Here is a 19,169-nt window from a genome sequence, read left to right on the forward strand (position 1 = left end):
GAAAGAGAGACAGCAAGAGAGGCAGAGAAAGAGAGACAGAGCGAGAAAGAGACAGCAAGAGAGGCAGAGAAAGAGAGATAGAGAAAGAGAGAGAGAAAGAGAGACGTAGCAAGAGAGGCAGAGACAGAGAAAAAGAAAGAGAGACATAGCAAGAGAAAAAGAGAGATTTAGCAAGAGAGGCAGAGAGAGAGAGAAAGAGAAAGAGAAAGAAAGAAAGAGAGACATAGCAAGAGAGACAGAGAGAGAGAAAGAGAGAGAAAGAAAGAGAGATAGCAAGAGAGGCAAAGAGAAAGAGACATATAGCAAGAGACAGTGAAAGAGAGAGAGAGAGCAAGAAAGAGAAAAAAGCAAGAAAGAGATAGCAAGAGAGAGAGACAGAGAGAGAGAGAGAGAGCAAGGGAGAGAAAAAGACATAGAGGAAGGGAAGGAAAGAAAGAAAGAGAGCAAAAAAGAGAGGAAGAAAGAAAGAAAGAGGGATGGAGAGAGAAAGAAGGGAAGGAAGGAAAAGAGAGAAAGAGGGAGAAATAGAGCAAAAGGGAGGAAGAGAGGTTTTTTTGTCCAAACATTTCTTTAGCCCCCCCCCCCCGCCGCCCCCGCCCCTTTCAATGTTCCCCAGGATTTTGAAAATATGAATAATATGCCGCGGCTCAAAAAAGGTTGGGAAACACTGCTCTATATGACATGGTAAGGAAACTGTCATCCTTTCATGCTGTGTAGCTCCTGTCATCTATGCTACCAAGATAACTGGCATGCCACCAATCACCCATTTTGTCTCTGGATAAGTCTTGATCATTAGGCACTTCCTGAGATTTCTAGCGACTCAGGTTTAAAAATTGATTTCCATGCTTGCTATACACGAGTTATTGCAGTTTGGGTCTTCGTTAGAGCAAGCAAACCAACCTCATGCTTTGTGTCAGGTTGGTGAATGCACAAAGCCACCCCAATTTACGCTGCTACCAAGCTGTGAAATATGATAGTTTAAATGCATTTTGTGATTAACAGCGTCTGTGTTCAAGTAATTAAGTTGAAAAAATAAATGCTGTAAGGGTGGGAACAAATATACTGAGTAGCAATCACAGGTTGAGGGTTTTTTCTTTTTTCTTTTATGTCATCCTGACAATTTCTGCACTGGAGTAGCTAATCGATTTTAGAAACAAATGGCCCAACAAGTTGTTAAAATAGCCTTATTCATATGAAGATAATTCTAAAAATAAGAACAATAACAGGTGGAGTTTGAAGGAATTCTTTAGTAGGTTGTGTGAGATAAAAGGTAATCATGTGATTAATTTTTCTTTTGCTATGTGTCAGCTTAGGTTATGATGTGTAATTTTTCTGAAACTGCTTCTCTGTTAACACTGTTAGCAAAACTCATTTAGCACAACTCAATTGCATTGCCTGCTGTGGGTTTCTGAGATGCATTCTTAGAATTGGAATAGGCGGTTTAAAACTTGGATAAGGGCATATAGAAATCTTTTTATGATTCAGTAGGTTTGGTTTTTATACCGGTAATTATCCCATCTTTCTGTCATTTTCTGTGCTTAATAAACCTAGCAATATATCTTAAAATGCCATATATTATTCATTTTAATTTATTCCTGTGTCTTAAGAATATTTATCTCTCCACTACTTCTTTCTAAAGGAAAGGTGCACCCACAACATCCCTCACCAGTGTGGCTGTTACAAAGTGAGTTTCTTTCCTTTATTGATACGACTTGCAGGCAGTTTCAATTTTGTTTTGTCGTCTGCATTGCTTCAAGAAGCTTGTTTATTTATTTATTTATTTTATTTATTGGATTTGTATGCCGCCCCTCTCTGCAGACTCGGGGCAGCTAACAACAGCAATAAAACAGTGTATAACAAAATCCAATACTAAAAACAGTTAAAAACCCATTATATAAAAACCAATCATACATACAGACATACCATGTATAAAATTGTAAAGGCCTAGGGGGAAGTGTATCTCAGTTCCCTCATGCCTGGCGGCAGAGGTGGGTTTTAAGCAGCTTTCGAAAGGCAAGGTTGGTGGGGGCAATTCTAATCTCTGGGGGGGAGTTGGTTCCAGAGGGCCGGGGCCACCACAGAGAAGGCTCTTCCTCCAGGTCCCGCCAAGCGACATTGTTTGGTTGACGGGACCCGGAGAAGACCCACTCTGTGGGACCTAACTGGTCGCTGGGATTCGTGCAGCAGAAGGTGGTCCCTGAGGTAATCTGGTCCGGTGCCATGAAGGGCTTTATAGGTCATAACCAACACTTTGAATTGTGACCGGAAACTTGTTGTTTGATATTTCACCTTTTTTGCCCTTTTTCTGAGTTTGCTGCCTGGACACCCAATGGTACACATGCATGAAGGCATTCCAGACCTAAAACCTCTACAGTGAGGTGATGGGGGAAGTAGAGGTAGTCATCAACTTACGAATGGTCACTTAGCAGCTGTTCAAAATTATGACAGCTTCCCTCCCAAAGCTACTAAAATCTGGTTTCAAAGTTTAGATTGCTACAGCACAAACACACATACACTAGCAGTCATTTGTCCTTATGACTGACACTCATCCTATTTCTCCACCCCATGCTTCCCTGCTGGGTCCATGCAGACTCTGGGCCTGCTTTGCCAGCCCCATTGGGTTCTACATGCTCCTCCCCACCCCAGTCAGCACATTGCTCACTTATCTTTTGAAGATCTCCAAAGCTCAGGAGGTCAGGATAGAGAAGGACAACAGGCTGCTACATTGGTGGGCCACTTAAGTAAGCAACACTTCTCTCTTTCATGAAAAGGGATTGTATTCAACAACTTCTAGATATGCTTTCAAGATGAAATTGTCAAACTTGAAATCTTATTTGATATCTACCCAAATTTATTTTATTTTCCCTATTGAAGTATTGTATCATTAATGAATGTCTTATTGGATTACCAGAATAATTGCACAGGTCCTAGAGAATAACAAGCTGCCTGGTGCTATTTGCTCTCTGGCTTGTGGTGGAGCAGATATTGGGTAAGTACAACATTTTGAATATTATGTAGATTTTAGACAATTTCGGGTACTACCAAAATCATGTTCTTTTTGTTTTATTTCTGTGCATATTATTTATTTATTTATTTATTTATTATTTAGATTTCTATGCTGCCTTTTTCCATAGACTCAAGGCAGCTCCCAACAAAGATAAATACAAAAACAGAACGTGTAAGAAATCTAAACTTAAAAGTAGTCTAAAACCCCAGTCCATAAAAGCAGTCATCCACATTCACCCCATCAAATTATACATTCATGCCATCAGCCGGAGCTAGATATTAGCACTCAACGGCCCCAGACTTGCCAGCATGATAAGTTCAATGCCTTGTGGAAGGACAAGAGGGTGGGGACAGAATGAATCTCTGGAGGGGGTTGATTCCCAAGGGCCGGAGCCGGCACAGAGAAGGCTCTTCCCCTAGGCCCCACCAGACAGCATTGTCTGGCTGACGGGACCTGGAGAAGGCCAACTCTGTGGGACCTGACTGGTCGCTGGGATACATGTGGCAGAAGATAGTCCCATAAGTAATCTGGTTCTAAGCCTAGGTATAATCCTGTAGTTCTTGATATAGTCAGCCACAGTCCATTGGATTTCTAGTGTTTTCTGCACCAAGATTGCTGGAACAACAACAACAAAAGGTCAATGTCAGACCTTCTCTCTTGCCTCCTTTTCAGCTTCTGTAGATCCTTCAGAAATTGGGAAGTTGAAGATGGGCAGGCTTAGAGATCTTCAATTCTGTACCCCAAACCTGATCTATGTTGGATCTGGGTCAGAACTGGTCTAAACAAGTTCCTCTCATTGGGAAAGGTTTTCTTTTTTTTAGTGACAGAGATGCAAGCCTGAGCGTAGTGTCACTTCTCTATTGTGGACCTGATCCATTTATCAGAGCTTTCTAGGATGTAGTTGTTGTATTTCTGAAACTTAGGAGTGCCACTGTCAAAATTTGTGGTGCCATAGCAGTGATTTTATAAAAAAGTATCTTTATTGTAGAAGGGATCAAGAGGGAGGAGAGAGGTAGACAATGGCCAGAATATTAAAAACTGCACAATGATTGTCTGGTGCAAATCCAATTCCCTTTTTTACAATTGGACTACAGTGTTCCCTCGCTTTTGGCGGGGAATGCGTTCCGAGACCGCCCGCGAAAGTTGAATTTCCGCGAAGTAGAGATGCGGAAGTAAATATACTATTTTTGGCTATGAACAGTACCACAAGCCTTCCCTTAACACTTTAAACCCCTAAATTGCAATTTCCCATTCCCTTAGCAACCATTCAGATTATTATTCTCCATGTTTATTTATTAAAGTTTATTAAAAAAAATATTTATTAAAGGCAGACGAAAGTTTGGTGATGACATATGACGTCATCTGGTGGGAAAAACCGTGGTATAGGGAAAAACCCCGCAAAGTATTTTTTAATTAATATTTTTGAAAAACTGTGGTATACACTTTCCACGAAGTTTGAACCCGCGAAAATCGAGGGAACACTGTACATAAATTAATTCCTAATCCTCAGAATCTTAGGAAAAATTGTTTATCTTTAGTGATCGATCCTATAAGAATCACTCTGAAGTCCCCTCCCCAATTTACTAATTATCTCCACTCTGTTGTTTGTTGGTTCTTATACTTTTTCCCCCTAGAGTTTTGACTTACCTTTTTCCTATTGTTTCTGACTAGGTACAATTTATTTGTTTTATTGCCCCAAATAAAACATTGATGCTTTTTCATGATTGTGCTTATGTTGATGCATATGTAGAGTTTCTGGCAATGAGTTCTACTTTTTTTTAAAGGAATGCTAGCATCATTCCTTAGAAATATCCATCTCATTTTTCTTACTCTCAGCTTCTGTATCTGAATTCTTACAAATGTATTCACCACAGAAAAGGTGATGGCTACAGATTCCTTCTGTGGAATTGTCCTCCAATATCCAGATTGCCCCTTCTCAATTGAGCAACTGCTCCATTGTCACTAATGAGCAATTGCTCAATTTTCCATAAGCCTCCTAGAGCAGAGGTCCCCAACCTTTTTTGCACCAGGGACCGGCTTTCAGCTAGACCAGTTTTCCATGGCCCGGTGGGGGGGGGGGGGGGGAGCTAGCTGTCAGCGGCGCCGTAAAAGGGGCGATCAAGAGAGGAATGGGTGAATGAATGGACGGAGGGTGGGAAGGAAGGAAGGAAAGAGGGAAGGTACAGGAACAGAAGAAGGGTGCAAAGAAGCAAAGAAAGGTGTGAAAGGGGAGAGTAAGAGAGGAAGGAGTGAAAGAAGGGAATGAGGGAGGAAAGAAGGGAGGAAGGAAAAGGAAAGCAAGAAATGGAGGGAGGAAAGGAAGGGAGGAAAGGAAGGAAGGAAGAAAGAAGGAAAGAGGGAAGGGACAGGAACAGAGGAAGGAAGCAAGGAAACTTATGAAAGGGGAGAGTAAGAGAGGAAGGACTGGAGGGAGGGAGGGAAGAAGGTAGGAAGGAGAAAGAAAAGAAATAGAGGAAGGAAAGGTAAAAGAGAGAAAGAAAAAGAGCAAGAAAGAAAGAAAGAGAAAGAAAGAAAGAAAGAAAGGCAACTTCAAAGAAAGGCTCACTGAGCATCTCTCACTCTCTCTCTCTTTCTATCCCTCTTTCTTTCTTTCTCTTCCTTTCTCTCTCTCCTCTTCCTTTATCTCCTCTTTCTCTCCCCCCTCTCTCCCCCTTTCCCTCTCTCTTTCTCTCTCCCTCTCTTGCTATCTCTCCCCCCTTTCCCTCTCTTTCTCCCTCTCTTTCTCTCTCTCCCCCCTCTCTCTTTCTCTCTCTCTCCCCCCTTTCTCTCTCTTCTTCTCACTTTCTCTCTCTTGTTTTCTTTCTGTCTCTTTTGCTTTCTCTCTCTCTCACTCTTTCTCTCTTGTTTTGTTTCTCACGCTCTTTCTCTCTCTTGTTCTCTCTCTCTTGCTATCTCTTTCTCTCCCCCCCTTTCTCTCACTCTCTCTTTCTCACTTTCTCTCTATCTTGCTGTCTGTTGCTTTCACTCACTCTCGTTCTCTCTCCGTTCTTCTCAGCGGTGACGCGCGCACGCCCTGCCCGCCTCACATTTGCCGAGAGGACTTTCGCCCCGGGCTCTCAGCAAGGGGGTTTGCATGAGAGGCGGGGCCGGCGGAAGGTGATATTCAATGTCGGGGGCGCACAGGCGGTTTTGCGCGCGCTCCCTATCTCCCTGCTAGCCCACTCGGAATACGTATTCAAAATAAGAAAAGCCTTTGCCGGCGAAGGCTTTTCTTATTTTGAATACAGTATTCCGAGTGGGCTAGCAGGGAGATAGGGAGTGCGCGCAAAACTGCCCGTGCGCCCCCGACATTGAATATCACCTTCCGCCGGCCCCGCCTCTCATGCAGCCCCCTTGCTGAGAGCCCGGGGCGAAAGTCCTCTCGGCAAATGTGAGGCGGGCAGGGCGTGCGTTCCGGGTGCGGGAGGAGCTGCGGTGAAAGGCAGGAGGTGGCAGAGGAGCAGAGGGGGCAAATCGGGCGGGCGGTGGGCAGCGCGGAAAGGCCGAGGGGGCCCTGGCGCCGCGGACCGGCTGAAAACCCCCAACGGCCCGGTCCTGGTCCGCGGACCGGCGGTTGGAGACCCCTGTCCTAGAGTCACTGAAAGTTAATGTGTGGACATATAAATTATCTAAATAAATAAACTGCAGAGCTGTGAAGACTCTTCAGGAAAGTGCTGGGGACAATGAAGTTTAACCAACCCTATTGAGTAGAACATTTAACAGAGGGTCCTGTTATATTGTATGACTGTGATTTAATCTTGTTATTGATAGAATCTATCAATTACAAGAAATTGCTCAGCCTTGAAAATTATTGGACAGCATAGTAGCTATAGCAAATTAATCCAAATGAATTCTATCCTCAAACATTTCCTTACCTCCTCTGCTTTATCTTTCTTCCATACTTTTGGCTGAATTTAAGAAAGGGGAATTGATATGTAGGGTGCCACTTAAATCACTGTTATATAAAAAAATAACAATTTTCATTGGACATAGATTGGTGCAATTCCAGGCATAGAATTGCATTTTAAATGTGCTGCCATTGGTAAAATGATTAGAAAAAATAGTTGTACTGAAAAAAAAAAAGAATTTTATCCATTTTGTAATGGATAAAATGATTTTTTTGCTTTTCTGCAACTTTGGTGTACCATCAATTTATGTGTCATTGCCTTGAAACTGAATTATTTTTTAGAAATTTTGAGACAACAGGAAAGAAATTAAGACATGCCTTTGTAATTGAGAATTGTATCATATAGATTGTCTTCTATTTATAGGAATCAATATAATACATGGAAGTACATAAGCCTTTCTTATTGTGTTATTGTTAAAAATCAGTTTGGAAAATAAAATCTGATTAGTACAGTCTGAACATTTTAATAACATGTTGTGTGGAGTGGGGAGAACAAATAGTGTTCTCTTTTGTCTCTTCATTGCATTTAACGAATGCAGGTCTTTCTTCCTATGCATAATATCCATATAGATCCATATAGAGCAGAACACCAAAGCATTTGCCATTCTATTCATGCTGCATAAATATCAACATTTTAAAAATAATTTTCATTTATGATGAAGGAACAAATATGGTGTAACAGAGCATTATCGGATATCCCATTGTTGTTATTGCAATAGATCTTAATGGTAATTAACAAGAACTGTTTTCTAGCTCTAATTTTTCTACTACTGACTATCTGAAAATGTTCCTGTATTGTCTTGTGTAGCACAGCAATGGCAAAAGATGAGCGAGTCGATCTGCTCTCCTTCACTGGCAGCACCAATGTGGGCAAGGAAGTGGCTCTAACAGTCCAGGAGAGATTTGGTAAGTGTAATATTACAGAAATTTTCTCAGGTTTTTTTTAATTGCTATAGATGCACAAAAAAGAAATGACCAGCTTCAAGTTAGTTTGCAGAGGTATTAACAAATTGTGGCATTGGCTTAGTGTTCAAAGTCATTGTTTCTATTGTCATTGAATTCAACATTCTTGGAGGGATTTAAGTTTCCTTACCAAGAAAAGATAGTAAGCCTACAAGAAGTGTCCTATGGGAAGGGAAAGAAATATGACACATTTTTTTCTGCCCCCCTCTCCCAAACTCTCTCATTCCTATTTCCTGCCATGTGTTGACCATTGGTGAAATATGCAGCCATATTTTCCACTGCCTTCTGTCTAGAAACTCCTGTTTCTTTTCTCAATAGAGGATAGAAGGGTTATTTTTCAAGTCAATCTCTCCAGTGGATTAGAAGAAGAAAGGAAGATAGCTTCCAGCAAGGAGTGCTTGCCAAGATACACTTGGATACACTGTAGTTAAAAAGGGTGGATTTATTGAATCTTAAACTACTCTTTCTTTGTATGCAGGAAATTGTACATGCCCAAAGGCACACACCAATAGCATCTTTGGCAACTCTTGTATGTTACATGTTACCACTGAGGCTCAAATAACAAAATAGGTTGCATATATCATCTATCTATCTATCTATCTATCTATCTATCTATCTATCTATCTATCTATCTATCTATCTATCTATCTATCTATCTATCTATCTATCCTATCTATCTATTAGATTTGTATGCTGCCCCTCTCCGCAGACTCGGGGTGGCTCACAACAACAATAAAACAATGTATGACAAATCTAATATTTAAGTAACAAAAAACCCCTTATTAAAAAGCAAAACATACACACAAACATACCATGCATAAATTGTATAGACCTGGGGGAGGGGATATCTCAATTCCCCTATGCCTGATGACAGAGGTGGGTTTTAAGAAGTTTATGAAAGCCAAGGAGGGTGGGGGCAATTCTAATCTCTAGGGGGGAGTTGGTTCCAGAGGGTCGGGGCCACCACAGAGAAGGCTCTTCCCCTGGATCCCGCCAAACGACATTGTTTAGTGGACGGGACCCGGAGAAGGCCAACTCTGTGGGACCTAACTGGTCGCTGGGAGGCGGTCCCGGAGGTATTCTGGTCTGATGCCATAAAGGGCTTTATAGGTCGTAACCAACACTTTGAATTGTGACCGGAAACTGATTGGCAACCAATGCAGATTGTGGAGTGTTGGTGTAATAGTACCCTTACTAAAAACAGAACAATAAAAAGAAGAGTTTTCACAAAACTGGGTTAATATAATGTGTCTGAAAGAATATAGTAAGAGTGCAAACTACAGTTCTTCCCCGTGCAGGCATTAATCTAATTATTCTGGTTATTAGTAAGATAAGCAACTTAGAAATAGTCTACAAATAGTCACATTTGCAAAAGAAAATTTCTCAGAGGAGTTTGTATAAAAAATGTATGGAAGATCTGTCTGTATTTATGAGGAATGAATCCTTTCCATATTGCCATTTGTGCCAATATTCTTCCAGTTTCTGTACCAAACATGTCAAGAAACATGTTCGAAACCATCTTTCAAACAGTTTAAACTCTAATTTTTGCTGAGGCTGAGAATTAAAGTGAAATATAAAACACTAAACTTAGATGAAATGCTAATATGCACTATTTGGCATATGTGGCTAGCAAAAATAAATATATTTTTTTGTTATGTAAACAAAACAATTGTGGTTTATTTTTGTTAAACATTTTCATTTCTTGGATTCACATTTTAAAAATATAATCATGATGAGATGATGGGAAGTGGGCTTTCATAAAGTGGGCTAGTTAATGGCTATATTAATATGACTGTTTATTTTAATAGGACGATGCCTGTTGGAGCTGGGTGGAAACAATTCTATTATTGGTAATTATTATTTCCATTTAAATCTGATAGTAGTGCTTACTAATTCTTTGCTCATTGAATATGTACAGACACTAAGACTGTACATTAGCCATATATAGGCTTTTAAGGGTGCATTTGGATAGTTGTTTTAAAGGCAAAAAAAAGTTTTGTTAATGGACTATTAATGCTTGAGTTTGAGTGCTGAGAATACTTTAGAAACATAGAAGTCTGACGGCAGAAAAAGACCCCATGGTCCATCTAGTCTGCCCTTATACTATTTTCTGTATTTTATCTTAGGATGGATAGATGTTTATCCCAGGCATGTTTAAATTCAGTTACTGTGGATTTATCTACCACGTCTGCTGGAAGTTTGTTCCAAGGATCTACTACTCTTTCAGTAAAATAATATTTTCTCATGTTGCTTTTGATCTTTCCCCCAACTAACCTCAGATTGTGTCCCCTTGTTCTTGTGTTCACTTTCCTATTAAAAACACTTCCCTCCTGGACCTTATTTAACCCTTTAATATATTTAAATGTTTCGATCATGTCCCCCCTTTTCCTTCTGTCCTCCAGACTATACAGATTGAGTTCATTAAGTCTTTCCTGATACGTTTTATACTTAAGACCTTCCACCATTCTTGTAGCCCGTTTTTGGACCCGTTCAATTTTGTCAATATCTTTTTGTAGGTGAGGTCTCCAGAACTGAACACAGTATTCCAAATGTGGTCTCACCAGCATTCTATATAGCGGGATCATAATCTCCCTCTTCCTGCTTGTTATACCTCTAGCTATGCAGCCAAGCATCCTACTTGCTTTCCCTACTGCCTGACTGCACTGTTCACCCATTTTGAGACTGTCAGAAATCACTACGCCTAAATCCTTTTCTTTTGAAGTATTTGCTAACACAGAACTGCCAATACAATAGTCAGATTGAGGATTCCTTTTCCCCAAGTGCATTATTTTACATTTGGAAACATTAAACTGCAGTTTCCATTGCTTTGACCATTTATCTAGTAAAGCTAAATCATTTACCATATTGCCGACGCCTCCAGTAATATCAACCCTATTGCACACTTTAGAGTCATCGGCAAATAGGCAAACCTTCCCTACCAGACCTTCCCCTATGTCACTCACAAACATATTAAAAAGAATAGGACCCAGAACAGACCCTTGTGGCACACCGCTTGTAACCTGACTCTGCTCAGAATACTCGCCATTCACAACAACCCTCTGGTGTCTATGCTTCAGCCAGCTGCAAATCCATTGAACTATCCAGGGATTAAGTCCAATCTTCACTAATTTATCTATCAGCTCTTTATGTGGAACCGTATCAAAGGCTTTGCTGAAGTCCAGGTAGGCAATATCCACGGCACCACCTTCATCCAACACCTTTGTGACATAGTCAAAGAAATCAATGAGATTAGTCTGACACGATTTGCCTTCAGTAAAGCCATGCTGATTTGGGTCCAATAAGTTATTGTTTTTTAGGTGCTGATTTATCCTCTTTTTCAGTAGAGTCTCCATCATTTTAACGACAACTGATGTCAAGCTAACTGGCCTGTAGTTACCAGCTTCTTCTCTACTGCCCTTCTTGTGGATAGGCACAACACTTGCCATTCTCCAATCCTCAGGAACATCTCCTGTTAACAAGGATTGGTTAAACAAATCAGTCAGGGGGGTAGCAATGACAGATCTGAGTTCTTTAAGAACTCTGGGGTGGATGCCATCTGGACCCATTGCCTTATTTATCTTTAATCGTTCAAGTTCTTCTAAGACATCGGCTTCTAAGATCACTGGAGCTGAATCCGTACAGTTGGAGGCAATGCTATATCCCTCTATAGTATTATTTTGTAAGGTGTCTTTTGAGAAAACTGAACAGAAGTAGCTATTGAAATGGTCAGCGATCTCCTTATTCCCATTAATGCATGTATTTTTCCCGGTACTAAGCTTCGTGATGCCGCAGTTTTTCTTCTTCTTATCACTAATATATCTGAAGAAGGTTTTATCCCCCTTCTTTAGAGATTTGGCAATTTCTTCCTCTTTTGAGGCTTTAGCAGCATATATTATCTGTTTCGCCTCCTTCTGTCTCATTTTATACACCTCCCTATCAGCTATACTTCCAGACTCTTTATACCTCCTATAGGCAGCCTTTTTTTCTTTTTTGAATTATATGCATATTGTTTTTTCTGGCAACGCTCAATGTCTCTATTCTCCCCCCCCCCCGCTTCATTATTTGATTATGTTCTTCCAGTCCACAGTTCAATAATCCACTAATCTTACTGCATAAGGTGGGTAGATAATAATTCAGAAAGTGCCCTTTATTTCTTGTCATCACCTGCCCCTTTTCTCTTTTTCATCTTCACTTTGGTTTGTATAGCAGTTAATGCCTCTAAAGACTGCCCCAAATTTGCTACTTTTCTTTAGCAATCATGGAATTGCCGGCCTGCAAACCTATTCTGACTCATCAAGTTCATTCATCCAGTTTCTGGAGTTTTGAATAAAGCCCCTTCCCAAAGCTCATTGTTCTCATCTCTCTCCTTCCCCCCCACCTCCCGGATTGCCAGTTGCCCCATGTTATCTCCCATTACAAGGATAAAATGAGATGAAGCTAAAACTGGCTTCATCAGATGGTCTTGCTGGCATTTTGAGACACACATTTTTTCTGGGTCATAGGAGAAAGTCAGGCGACAAGCTGGCTGAATCAGTGGTGATCACAGTACCCTTTTTCTGAATTTATTTATTTATTTCTTCAGTTTCTATGCTGCCCAACTCCCTAGGGACTCTAGGCGTCTCACAGCAAAAATATAAAACATCAATAATAGTACAAAAACATCTAAAAACATTTTAAAATGTTCTGAATGCAAGAATTCACGTATTCCCCATTGAACTATGCATTGTCTTCTGGAACAGAAGAATGGATTAAATGGGAGTATGACAGGGTTGGGTTCTGGATCAGTGGTGAAATCCAATTTTTTTTAACCTGGTAGTAGTTCTGTGTATTTGGCTTGATGGGTGTGGTGTAGTGTGGCTTGGTGGGTGTGGCAGGGGAAGGATATTGCAAAATCTCCATTCCCTCTCCACTCTAGGAGCAGGACCCTGCAAAATTCCCACTCCCTCCCCACTCCTGGGGGAAGGATATTGCAAAATCTCCATTTCCACCCCACTCTGATTTTCTGATTCTATAAACTACTCAAAATTTCCACTACCAGTTTTCCGAACTACTCAAAATTTCTGTTACCGGTTCTCCAGAACCTGTCACAACCTGCTGGATTCCACCCCTGTTCTGGATCCTTTTGCTGCCGGTTCAGTCAGGGTTGTGCCATGTGTGTGCGTGCGTGGGTGCAGCAATAAAAAAATAGCATCTGCGCATGCACAGAAGCAAAAAATAGCTACTGTGCATGCGCAAGAGCAAAATCCAAGATGGTGGCGCCTATAAAGACAATGACAGAACCAGCTCTGTGATGTCATCACTGAAGTATTAAGGGGTCTAAGGAACTGGTTAGAACCGATAGAGTCCCACCTCTGAGGTATGACTAAATGTGTGGTGGCTGGCCTGATTGTATTGGACCTTTAGATAAGGGAAAACCCCTAATTTAGTCCCTGGACTGAAGAAGTTATGGGAACCAAGGACTGAGATTTTCAGATACTGCTATTACTATAAGTAGAAGGTATCATATTGAACTGTACTGAAAACTTTAATGTTGTGATGCCAATAGGAATTATGCATGGAGAGGGGCGGGATACAAATCTAATAAATTATTATTATTATTATTATTATCATTATTATTATTATTATTAATTTAAAATTTTTCATTCTGCTGCTGCTGCTGCTAATTTTAAGATCTTTCTGCTTTGTATGCATTGTTGTATTTTTCCCATCATCAAAGGGAAAAGAGATAAGGTCCCACAGATTTGGCTTTCTCCAGGTCCCGTCAACTAAACAATGTCATCTGGCGGGCCCCAGGGGAAGAGCCTTCTCTGTGGCGGCCCCGGCCCTCTGGAATCAACTCCCCCGGGGATTAGAACTGCTCCCACCCTCCTTGTCTTCCGTAAACTACTTAAGACCCACCTATACAGCCAGGCATGGGGGATTTGAGACATCTTTTCCCCAGGCTTATTATAATTTATGTTTGGTATGTATGTGCTGTTTGGTTTTTAATTATGATAGGGTTTTTAGTTTTTTAACATTAGATTTGTGCCATTATAATATTGTTTTTATCGTTGTTGTGAGCCGCCCCGAGTCTTCGGAGAGGGGCGGCATACAAATCTAATAAATTATTATTATTATTATTATTATTATTATTATTATTATTAATATTAATTATTTATTATATTCTTTCTGACTCTCTATGAATCCAAACAAAGTTTGTTTGATAAAGTCTATATCACTGATCTTTACAGATGTTTTGCTGGTATTTATTTTGCTTATATTTTGCATTTGTCCATCATGTTCTGCTTCTGTTCCTTGCAGTATTTGAAGATGCAGATCTCAGCCTGGTTATCCCATCTGCCCTCTTTGCAGCTGTGGGTACAGCAGGCCAGAGGTGTACAACTGCCAGGAGACTGGTAAACAATTCTTAATATCTTTGTGTATTTTGATATCTGAATTGATGGACTGATAGAGAGGTAGAGAGACAGAGAGACAATAGTTATATAGACAGATCTCTGACTCATTCTCTTCATATCTTCTGCACAATCTGGATAGTAATTATCAATTTGTACATACTACTGCTTCTAGCCCCTGCAAATATACTGTAATATTTTCCCATGGAGATATTTTTTACTTCCTGTCTTATTTTCTGTTCAGTTTAGAACAAAATAATACAAAGTTTATATAACTTTTACCCCAGTTATAAGGAATAATGTATCAATAGTATCTTGTACTCCTTCTTCTCAAATGTATTTCAATTCTATCCTGAATTGCCAAATATCAAACTGAAAATAAAATGCTTAAGTATACTCAGACACATAAAAGTGGAGAAAGGTTATTTGTCATAGCTTTACAAAAGTCAGACTTTAGAAAAATCTGGAAGATCTTCAGAAGATACCATAGTTTTCCCTAGAATGTCGAAGTTCTGCTGGTTTTGCCAATAATATTCATGACTTTCTGCTTAGTTTTTGCATGAAAGCATCCATGATGAAGTGGTGGAAAAACTCAAGAAGGCATATGCTCAAGTCCGTATTGGAGATCCATGGGATGGTAAGAGCTTAGTTTTATTCATAGAAATAGACTGTGATAGTTCTTGGCTAAAATCTAACTACTTTTAGTGTTGTGTTCTGGCCTCTTTAGAGAACTTTTTCCTTTGTTTATAACCATGCCCTGATGTATTATTTTCATTTTCATACACAAATAACTATGTATACAACAAAGTTGATTCAAGCAGTTCGAGGTATAGCCATGAATTGTTTAAATGAATGTAATGGATTTCTCCTTATATTCTTATACATTTTATTTGGATTTCACTTGGCAGCAAACACCTTATATGGTCCTCTTCATACAAAGCAAGGAGTTAAGATGTTCCTTGATGCAGTAGAAGTAGCCAAACAGCAAGGCGGCTCTGTTGTCTATGGTGGGAAGGTGATTATTCTCTTCTTCTTTTTTTGACATAACATGAGTTTTTATTGATTAGCTATTGTGCCATATCAAAATGCAAAGTTCCAGAAACAAATTATTCTTAAAATTTGATAAAACAATCTGAAATTGAATTTAATATAATACAATTGAAAATGAAATTGGAATAAAATATGGTTTAAAATGAAGATGGAATAGAATACATTCTAAAATTAAATTGAACAAAATATAATAGTTTAAGATATAGATAAGATATGATAAAATTACAATTTGACGTTTACATAAATAAATAGAGAATTGTTGCGACCATCCAGTGAGAGCCTAGCAAAGTTCCTTGGAGACCCTGGAAAGTGACATTATTCATCTTTGGGGTCTGTGTATAGTTTGGCCTCTACATTCAGGGTGTTGCGTCACCAGAACCACCAGCTGAAGATGAGGAAGTGGCCTCCATCACTGTAACCTCCATACAGGAATTCATCAATTCCCACATCACCACAATTGATGAAAGACGATGTCAGACCCTCAGCCCTGGTCAACAATGTGATGGTTGCCGCAATTTGTCCAACCATTACATTGTCGTGCAAGGTAGAAGGTCTGACATCCTTCATTCACCAACCATGGTAATGTTGGGGTTGATGGATTTGGGGATGTGGGGTTCCACAGTGATTATGGCAGCCTCCACATCTTCACTTCATGGCTCTGGTGACACTTGCAGACACCAATTTATGGGAAGATGAGGTGAAGGATGGTAAACAGGAGACCGGCAACACCATGTCTGCCTCAGGGCCGCCCTCTCCAAACCCTCTTCCGGTAGCGCTGTCGGGAAGGTGATTATTCTCATTTACATCTGTAAAATAGAACATAAAAGCAGTGGTGTCGAAGAATTCTATCGTTGCTTTTATCCTTCACCTGATAAATAATCTTCACCTTCATATTTTGTTTCACAAGGTTTAACCACATATATAAACATTGTACAAAATGTTTATATAACCTGTAGTAATGTACACTTTATCATGCTTGAAGGATATCAATCCAAGAAGTGGCATTTTGTTGAATTTAGTCAATTTGAGCACAATCGTCCTCTTTAATACTTGAACAGGTGAACAACTGGAATTTCCGAGGCAGACTAGAAAGTTAAAAAAATACATTGCTGTGGAGGAGTGCCGTTTGTCACTACAAAATAAAGATACACAGATTTGTCCTTGAGGTTTTCAGTTTAACTTGACTTAAAAGAGACCTCATACTTGTAGATACAGATTTCTACAAAATTGAAACAGAGCAGTGACTTGCTTTTGACTGTATGAAGCCCAGTTACAGGAGGCTGAGAAGGACCAGCTTCTTGGGTCTTGCTGCCTACTCTTGAGTACCCTTCTAGTCTGATATCACAGGCTTTCCTATAGTAATCTACCTTTATTATTCTTATTTGGCATGAGTAGGGTTATTACTAGGGGTGGGTTTCTCACAGTTATGACCGGTTCGCCCAACGGTAGTGACCCGCTGGTGATGTCATGATGACATCACCAAAATACATCGGTTGATGCCGGTCTGTGAGTGCCACTACTTTTGGTTTGTTTTTTTGAATTTTTTTCAAAACTTTTTTTTAAAAAAATTCCTTCTGAGCATGCGCAGAAGCCAAGTTCTAGCACTGTGCATGTGGTCACCATCTTGTTTTTGGATTTATTTTTATTTAATTTATTTATTTTTCCTTCTGAGCATGTGCAGAAACCAAGTGTCTGGCACTATGCATGCATATTCGTTACTGCACAGGCACATGCGAGGGAACAAACTGTGAGATAAGTTGCGAGATAAGTTAGAACTCACCCCTGGTTATTTTTCTCTTTAAGAAGCTACTTCCAAAGAAAGGCAAATCACCTCTCTTGATAAATTTTTTGAAGACTTACCGTAGTTTTCAGATGTGCTGGAGTATAAGACGCACCTTAGTTTTTGGGGAAGAAAATAAGGAAAAGAATCTGGCTAGCATCCTTAGTCTGGTCAGCTTCAGCACATTATTTTATCCCCTGGTTAGGGCTTTAAAAAAACTTTATTTGGAGAGAGTAACAATGAAAGAGCTTGCAAACCAGTAAGAGCTGGGAACATCATTATCACCTGGAAAGAAACATTCAGAGCAAGTAGAGCAATGGAAAAAACTCTGCAAAGACTTAGGGCTTGGAAAACATTCTTAGCAGAGAGTAACAATGAAAGAACATTGTTAGCAGCTAATTAGGGCTGAAAAAGAAGCTACATTCAGAGTATAAGATGCACCCAAATTATCAGTCTCTTTTAGGAAGGAAAAGGGTGCGTCTTATACTCTGAAAAATACGGTAAGTTATACAACTATGTTTCTGACACTTCTAACAAACGAATATTCAGTATTGTAGTTGCATTGTTGCTTTTAGGTATGGTTTGTGTGTTGCAACCCAGTTGTTGAAAGTATTTTATGCAGTAGATATTTTCATATGTAGAGATGTAATTGGCTGAAACTAGTGGTTTTTTAAAAATTCTCTTTTAACTTTAAGGTTATAGAGCGTCCTGGAAACTATGTTGAACCAACCATTGTGATTGGCCTTTCTCATAATTCTTCAATTGTGCATACAGAGACATTTGCTCCTATTCTCTATGTGCTCAAATTTAAGGTAAGTAAAACAGCTCTTCAGGTTAGATACTCGCCAGGTTTTATCAACCTGAAATCCAAAGGACTACAATAACAGTGTTGGACGTTATTGCAGCTATGTGAGTTTTTCTCCTGTTTTGGAGTGCACTAAATATCTCAAGTGCTTAGGAATTGTTGGTGGCAGTCCCCTAGAATTATCCAAGGACATTGTATAGGAGACATTGAGAGGTTAGTGCTATGATAAGGCCTATGTTCTGGACCAATTTGATGAGTTCAGTGAACTCAGCAAAAGTGAGAATTTCATCATAATACTCTTGCCTTATAGTTTAAAGCACACTTCAGTCTTTTTGTGACTTTACTAGGCCTTGCACATAGTTAAAAGTTTTAGAAGTTCTGGTTTATCATCCTTGTGGTTATATTTAGTGCTGAAATCATGTATGGTTTTTTATTTATTTTGCTTTCTAGACAGAGGAAGAAGCTTTTGGTTGGAACAATGGTGTGAAACAAGGCTTGTCCAGCAGCATCTTCACTAAGGATTTGGGCAGAATATTCCGATGGCTAGGGTATGAATTCTCCCTTTTCTTTAAAAGGGAAAATATGAATCTGCTTAAAATATATAAGATGACAACTTTAGTTGTTGAATTTTTATTTTTCCGCTTCTTAGACTATTTATATACAACACACAGCCATTAATGTCTAAACTGCTGGCAACTAAGTTATAATGCGCTGCGCTATGTCACTTCCAGAGCTCATATGCCTGCGAGTTAGCTGATTTTTGGTCTTCTTTTCAGCTGTTTTCGCTCTTCCCAGGCTTCAGGAGAGCCTCCTGAACCCTGGGGACGGCAAAAAAAAATGGCCCAGTCTGGAGGCTTCAGTGAGGCCTGTGTGTATGCACTGGGGGTCCAATGCAGGGTTGTACATATGCACAGGGATTAGGGGTTGTGTGCATGCACAGAGAGAGGGCATTGCATTTAAGGGTGTGGGCACAAAAGTGCACGCTATTGCGCTTTTGCACACCTCTTTATTTACTTACTTACTTACTTACTTACTTACTTACTTACTTACTTTACTTACTTTACTTACTTATTTATTGGATTTGTATGCCACCCCTCTCTGCAGACTCGGGGCGGCTAATAACAGTAATAAAACAGCATATAATAATAATCCAATACTAAAAACAGTTAAAAACCCATTATTATAAAAACCAAACATACATACAGACATACCATGCATAAAATTGTAAAGGCCTAGGGGGAAAGAGTATCTCAATTCCCCCATGC

General features: G+C 39.8%; 1 protein-coding gene across 1 annotated transcript in view; it reads left to right on the forward strand.

Annotated features, from left to right (window-relative positions):
* ALDH7A1 (aldehyde dehydrogenase 7 family member A1) overlaps positions 1-19,169 on the forward strand; it is a 43,354-nt gene that overhangs the window by 12,986 nt on the left and 11,199 nt on the right. The window contains exons 7-15 of the mRNA XM_070742844.1: positions 1,640-1,684; positions 2,912-2,989; positions 7,723-7,820; positions 9,686-9,727; positions 14,178-14,272; positions 14,822-14,906; positions 15,178-15,284; positions 17,795-17,911; positions 18,355-18,452. Coding sequence (XP_070598945.1) covers positions 1,640-1,684; positions 2,912-2,989; positions 7,723-7,820; positions 9,686-9,727; positions 14,178-14,272; positions 14,822-14,906; positions 15,178-15,284; positions 17,795-17,911; positions 18,355-18,452 — 765 coding nt within the window. The remainder of the gene's footprint in view (positions 1-1,639; positions 1,685-2,911; positions 2,990-7,722; positions 7,821-9,685; positions 9,728-14,177; positions 14,273-14,821; positions 14,907-15,177; positions 15,285-17,794; positions 17,912-18,354; positions 18,453-19,169) is intronic.

The sequence above is a fragment of the Erythrolamprus reginae genome, chromosome 2 (assembly GCF_031021105.1).
Source record: "Erythrolamprus reginae isolate rEryReg1 chromosome 2, rEryReg1.hap1, whole genome shotgun sequence".
NCBI lineage: Eukaryota > Metazoa > Chordata > Lepidosauria > Squamata > Dipsadidae > Erythrolamprus > Erythrolamprus reginae.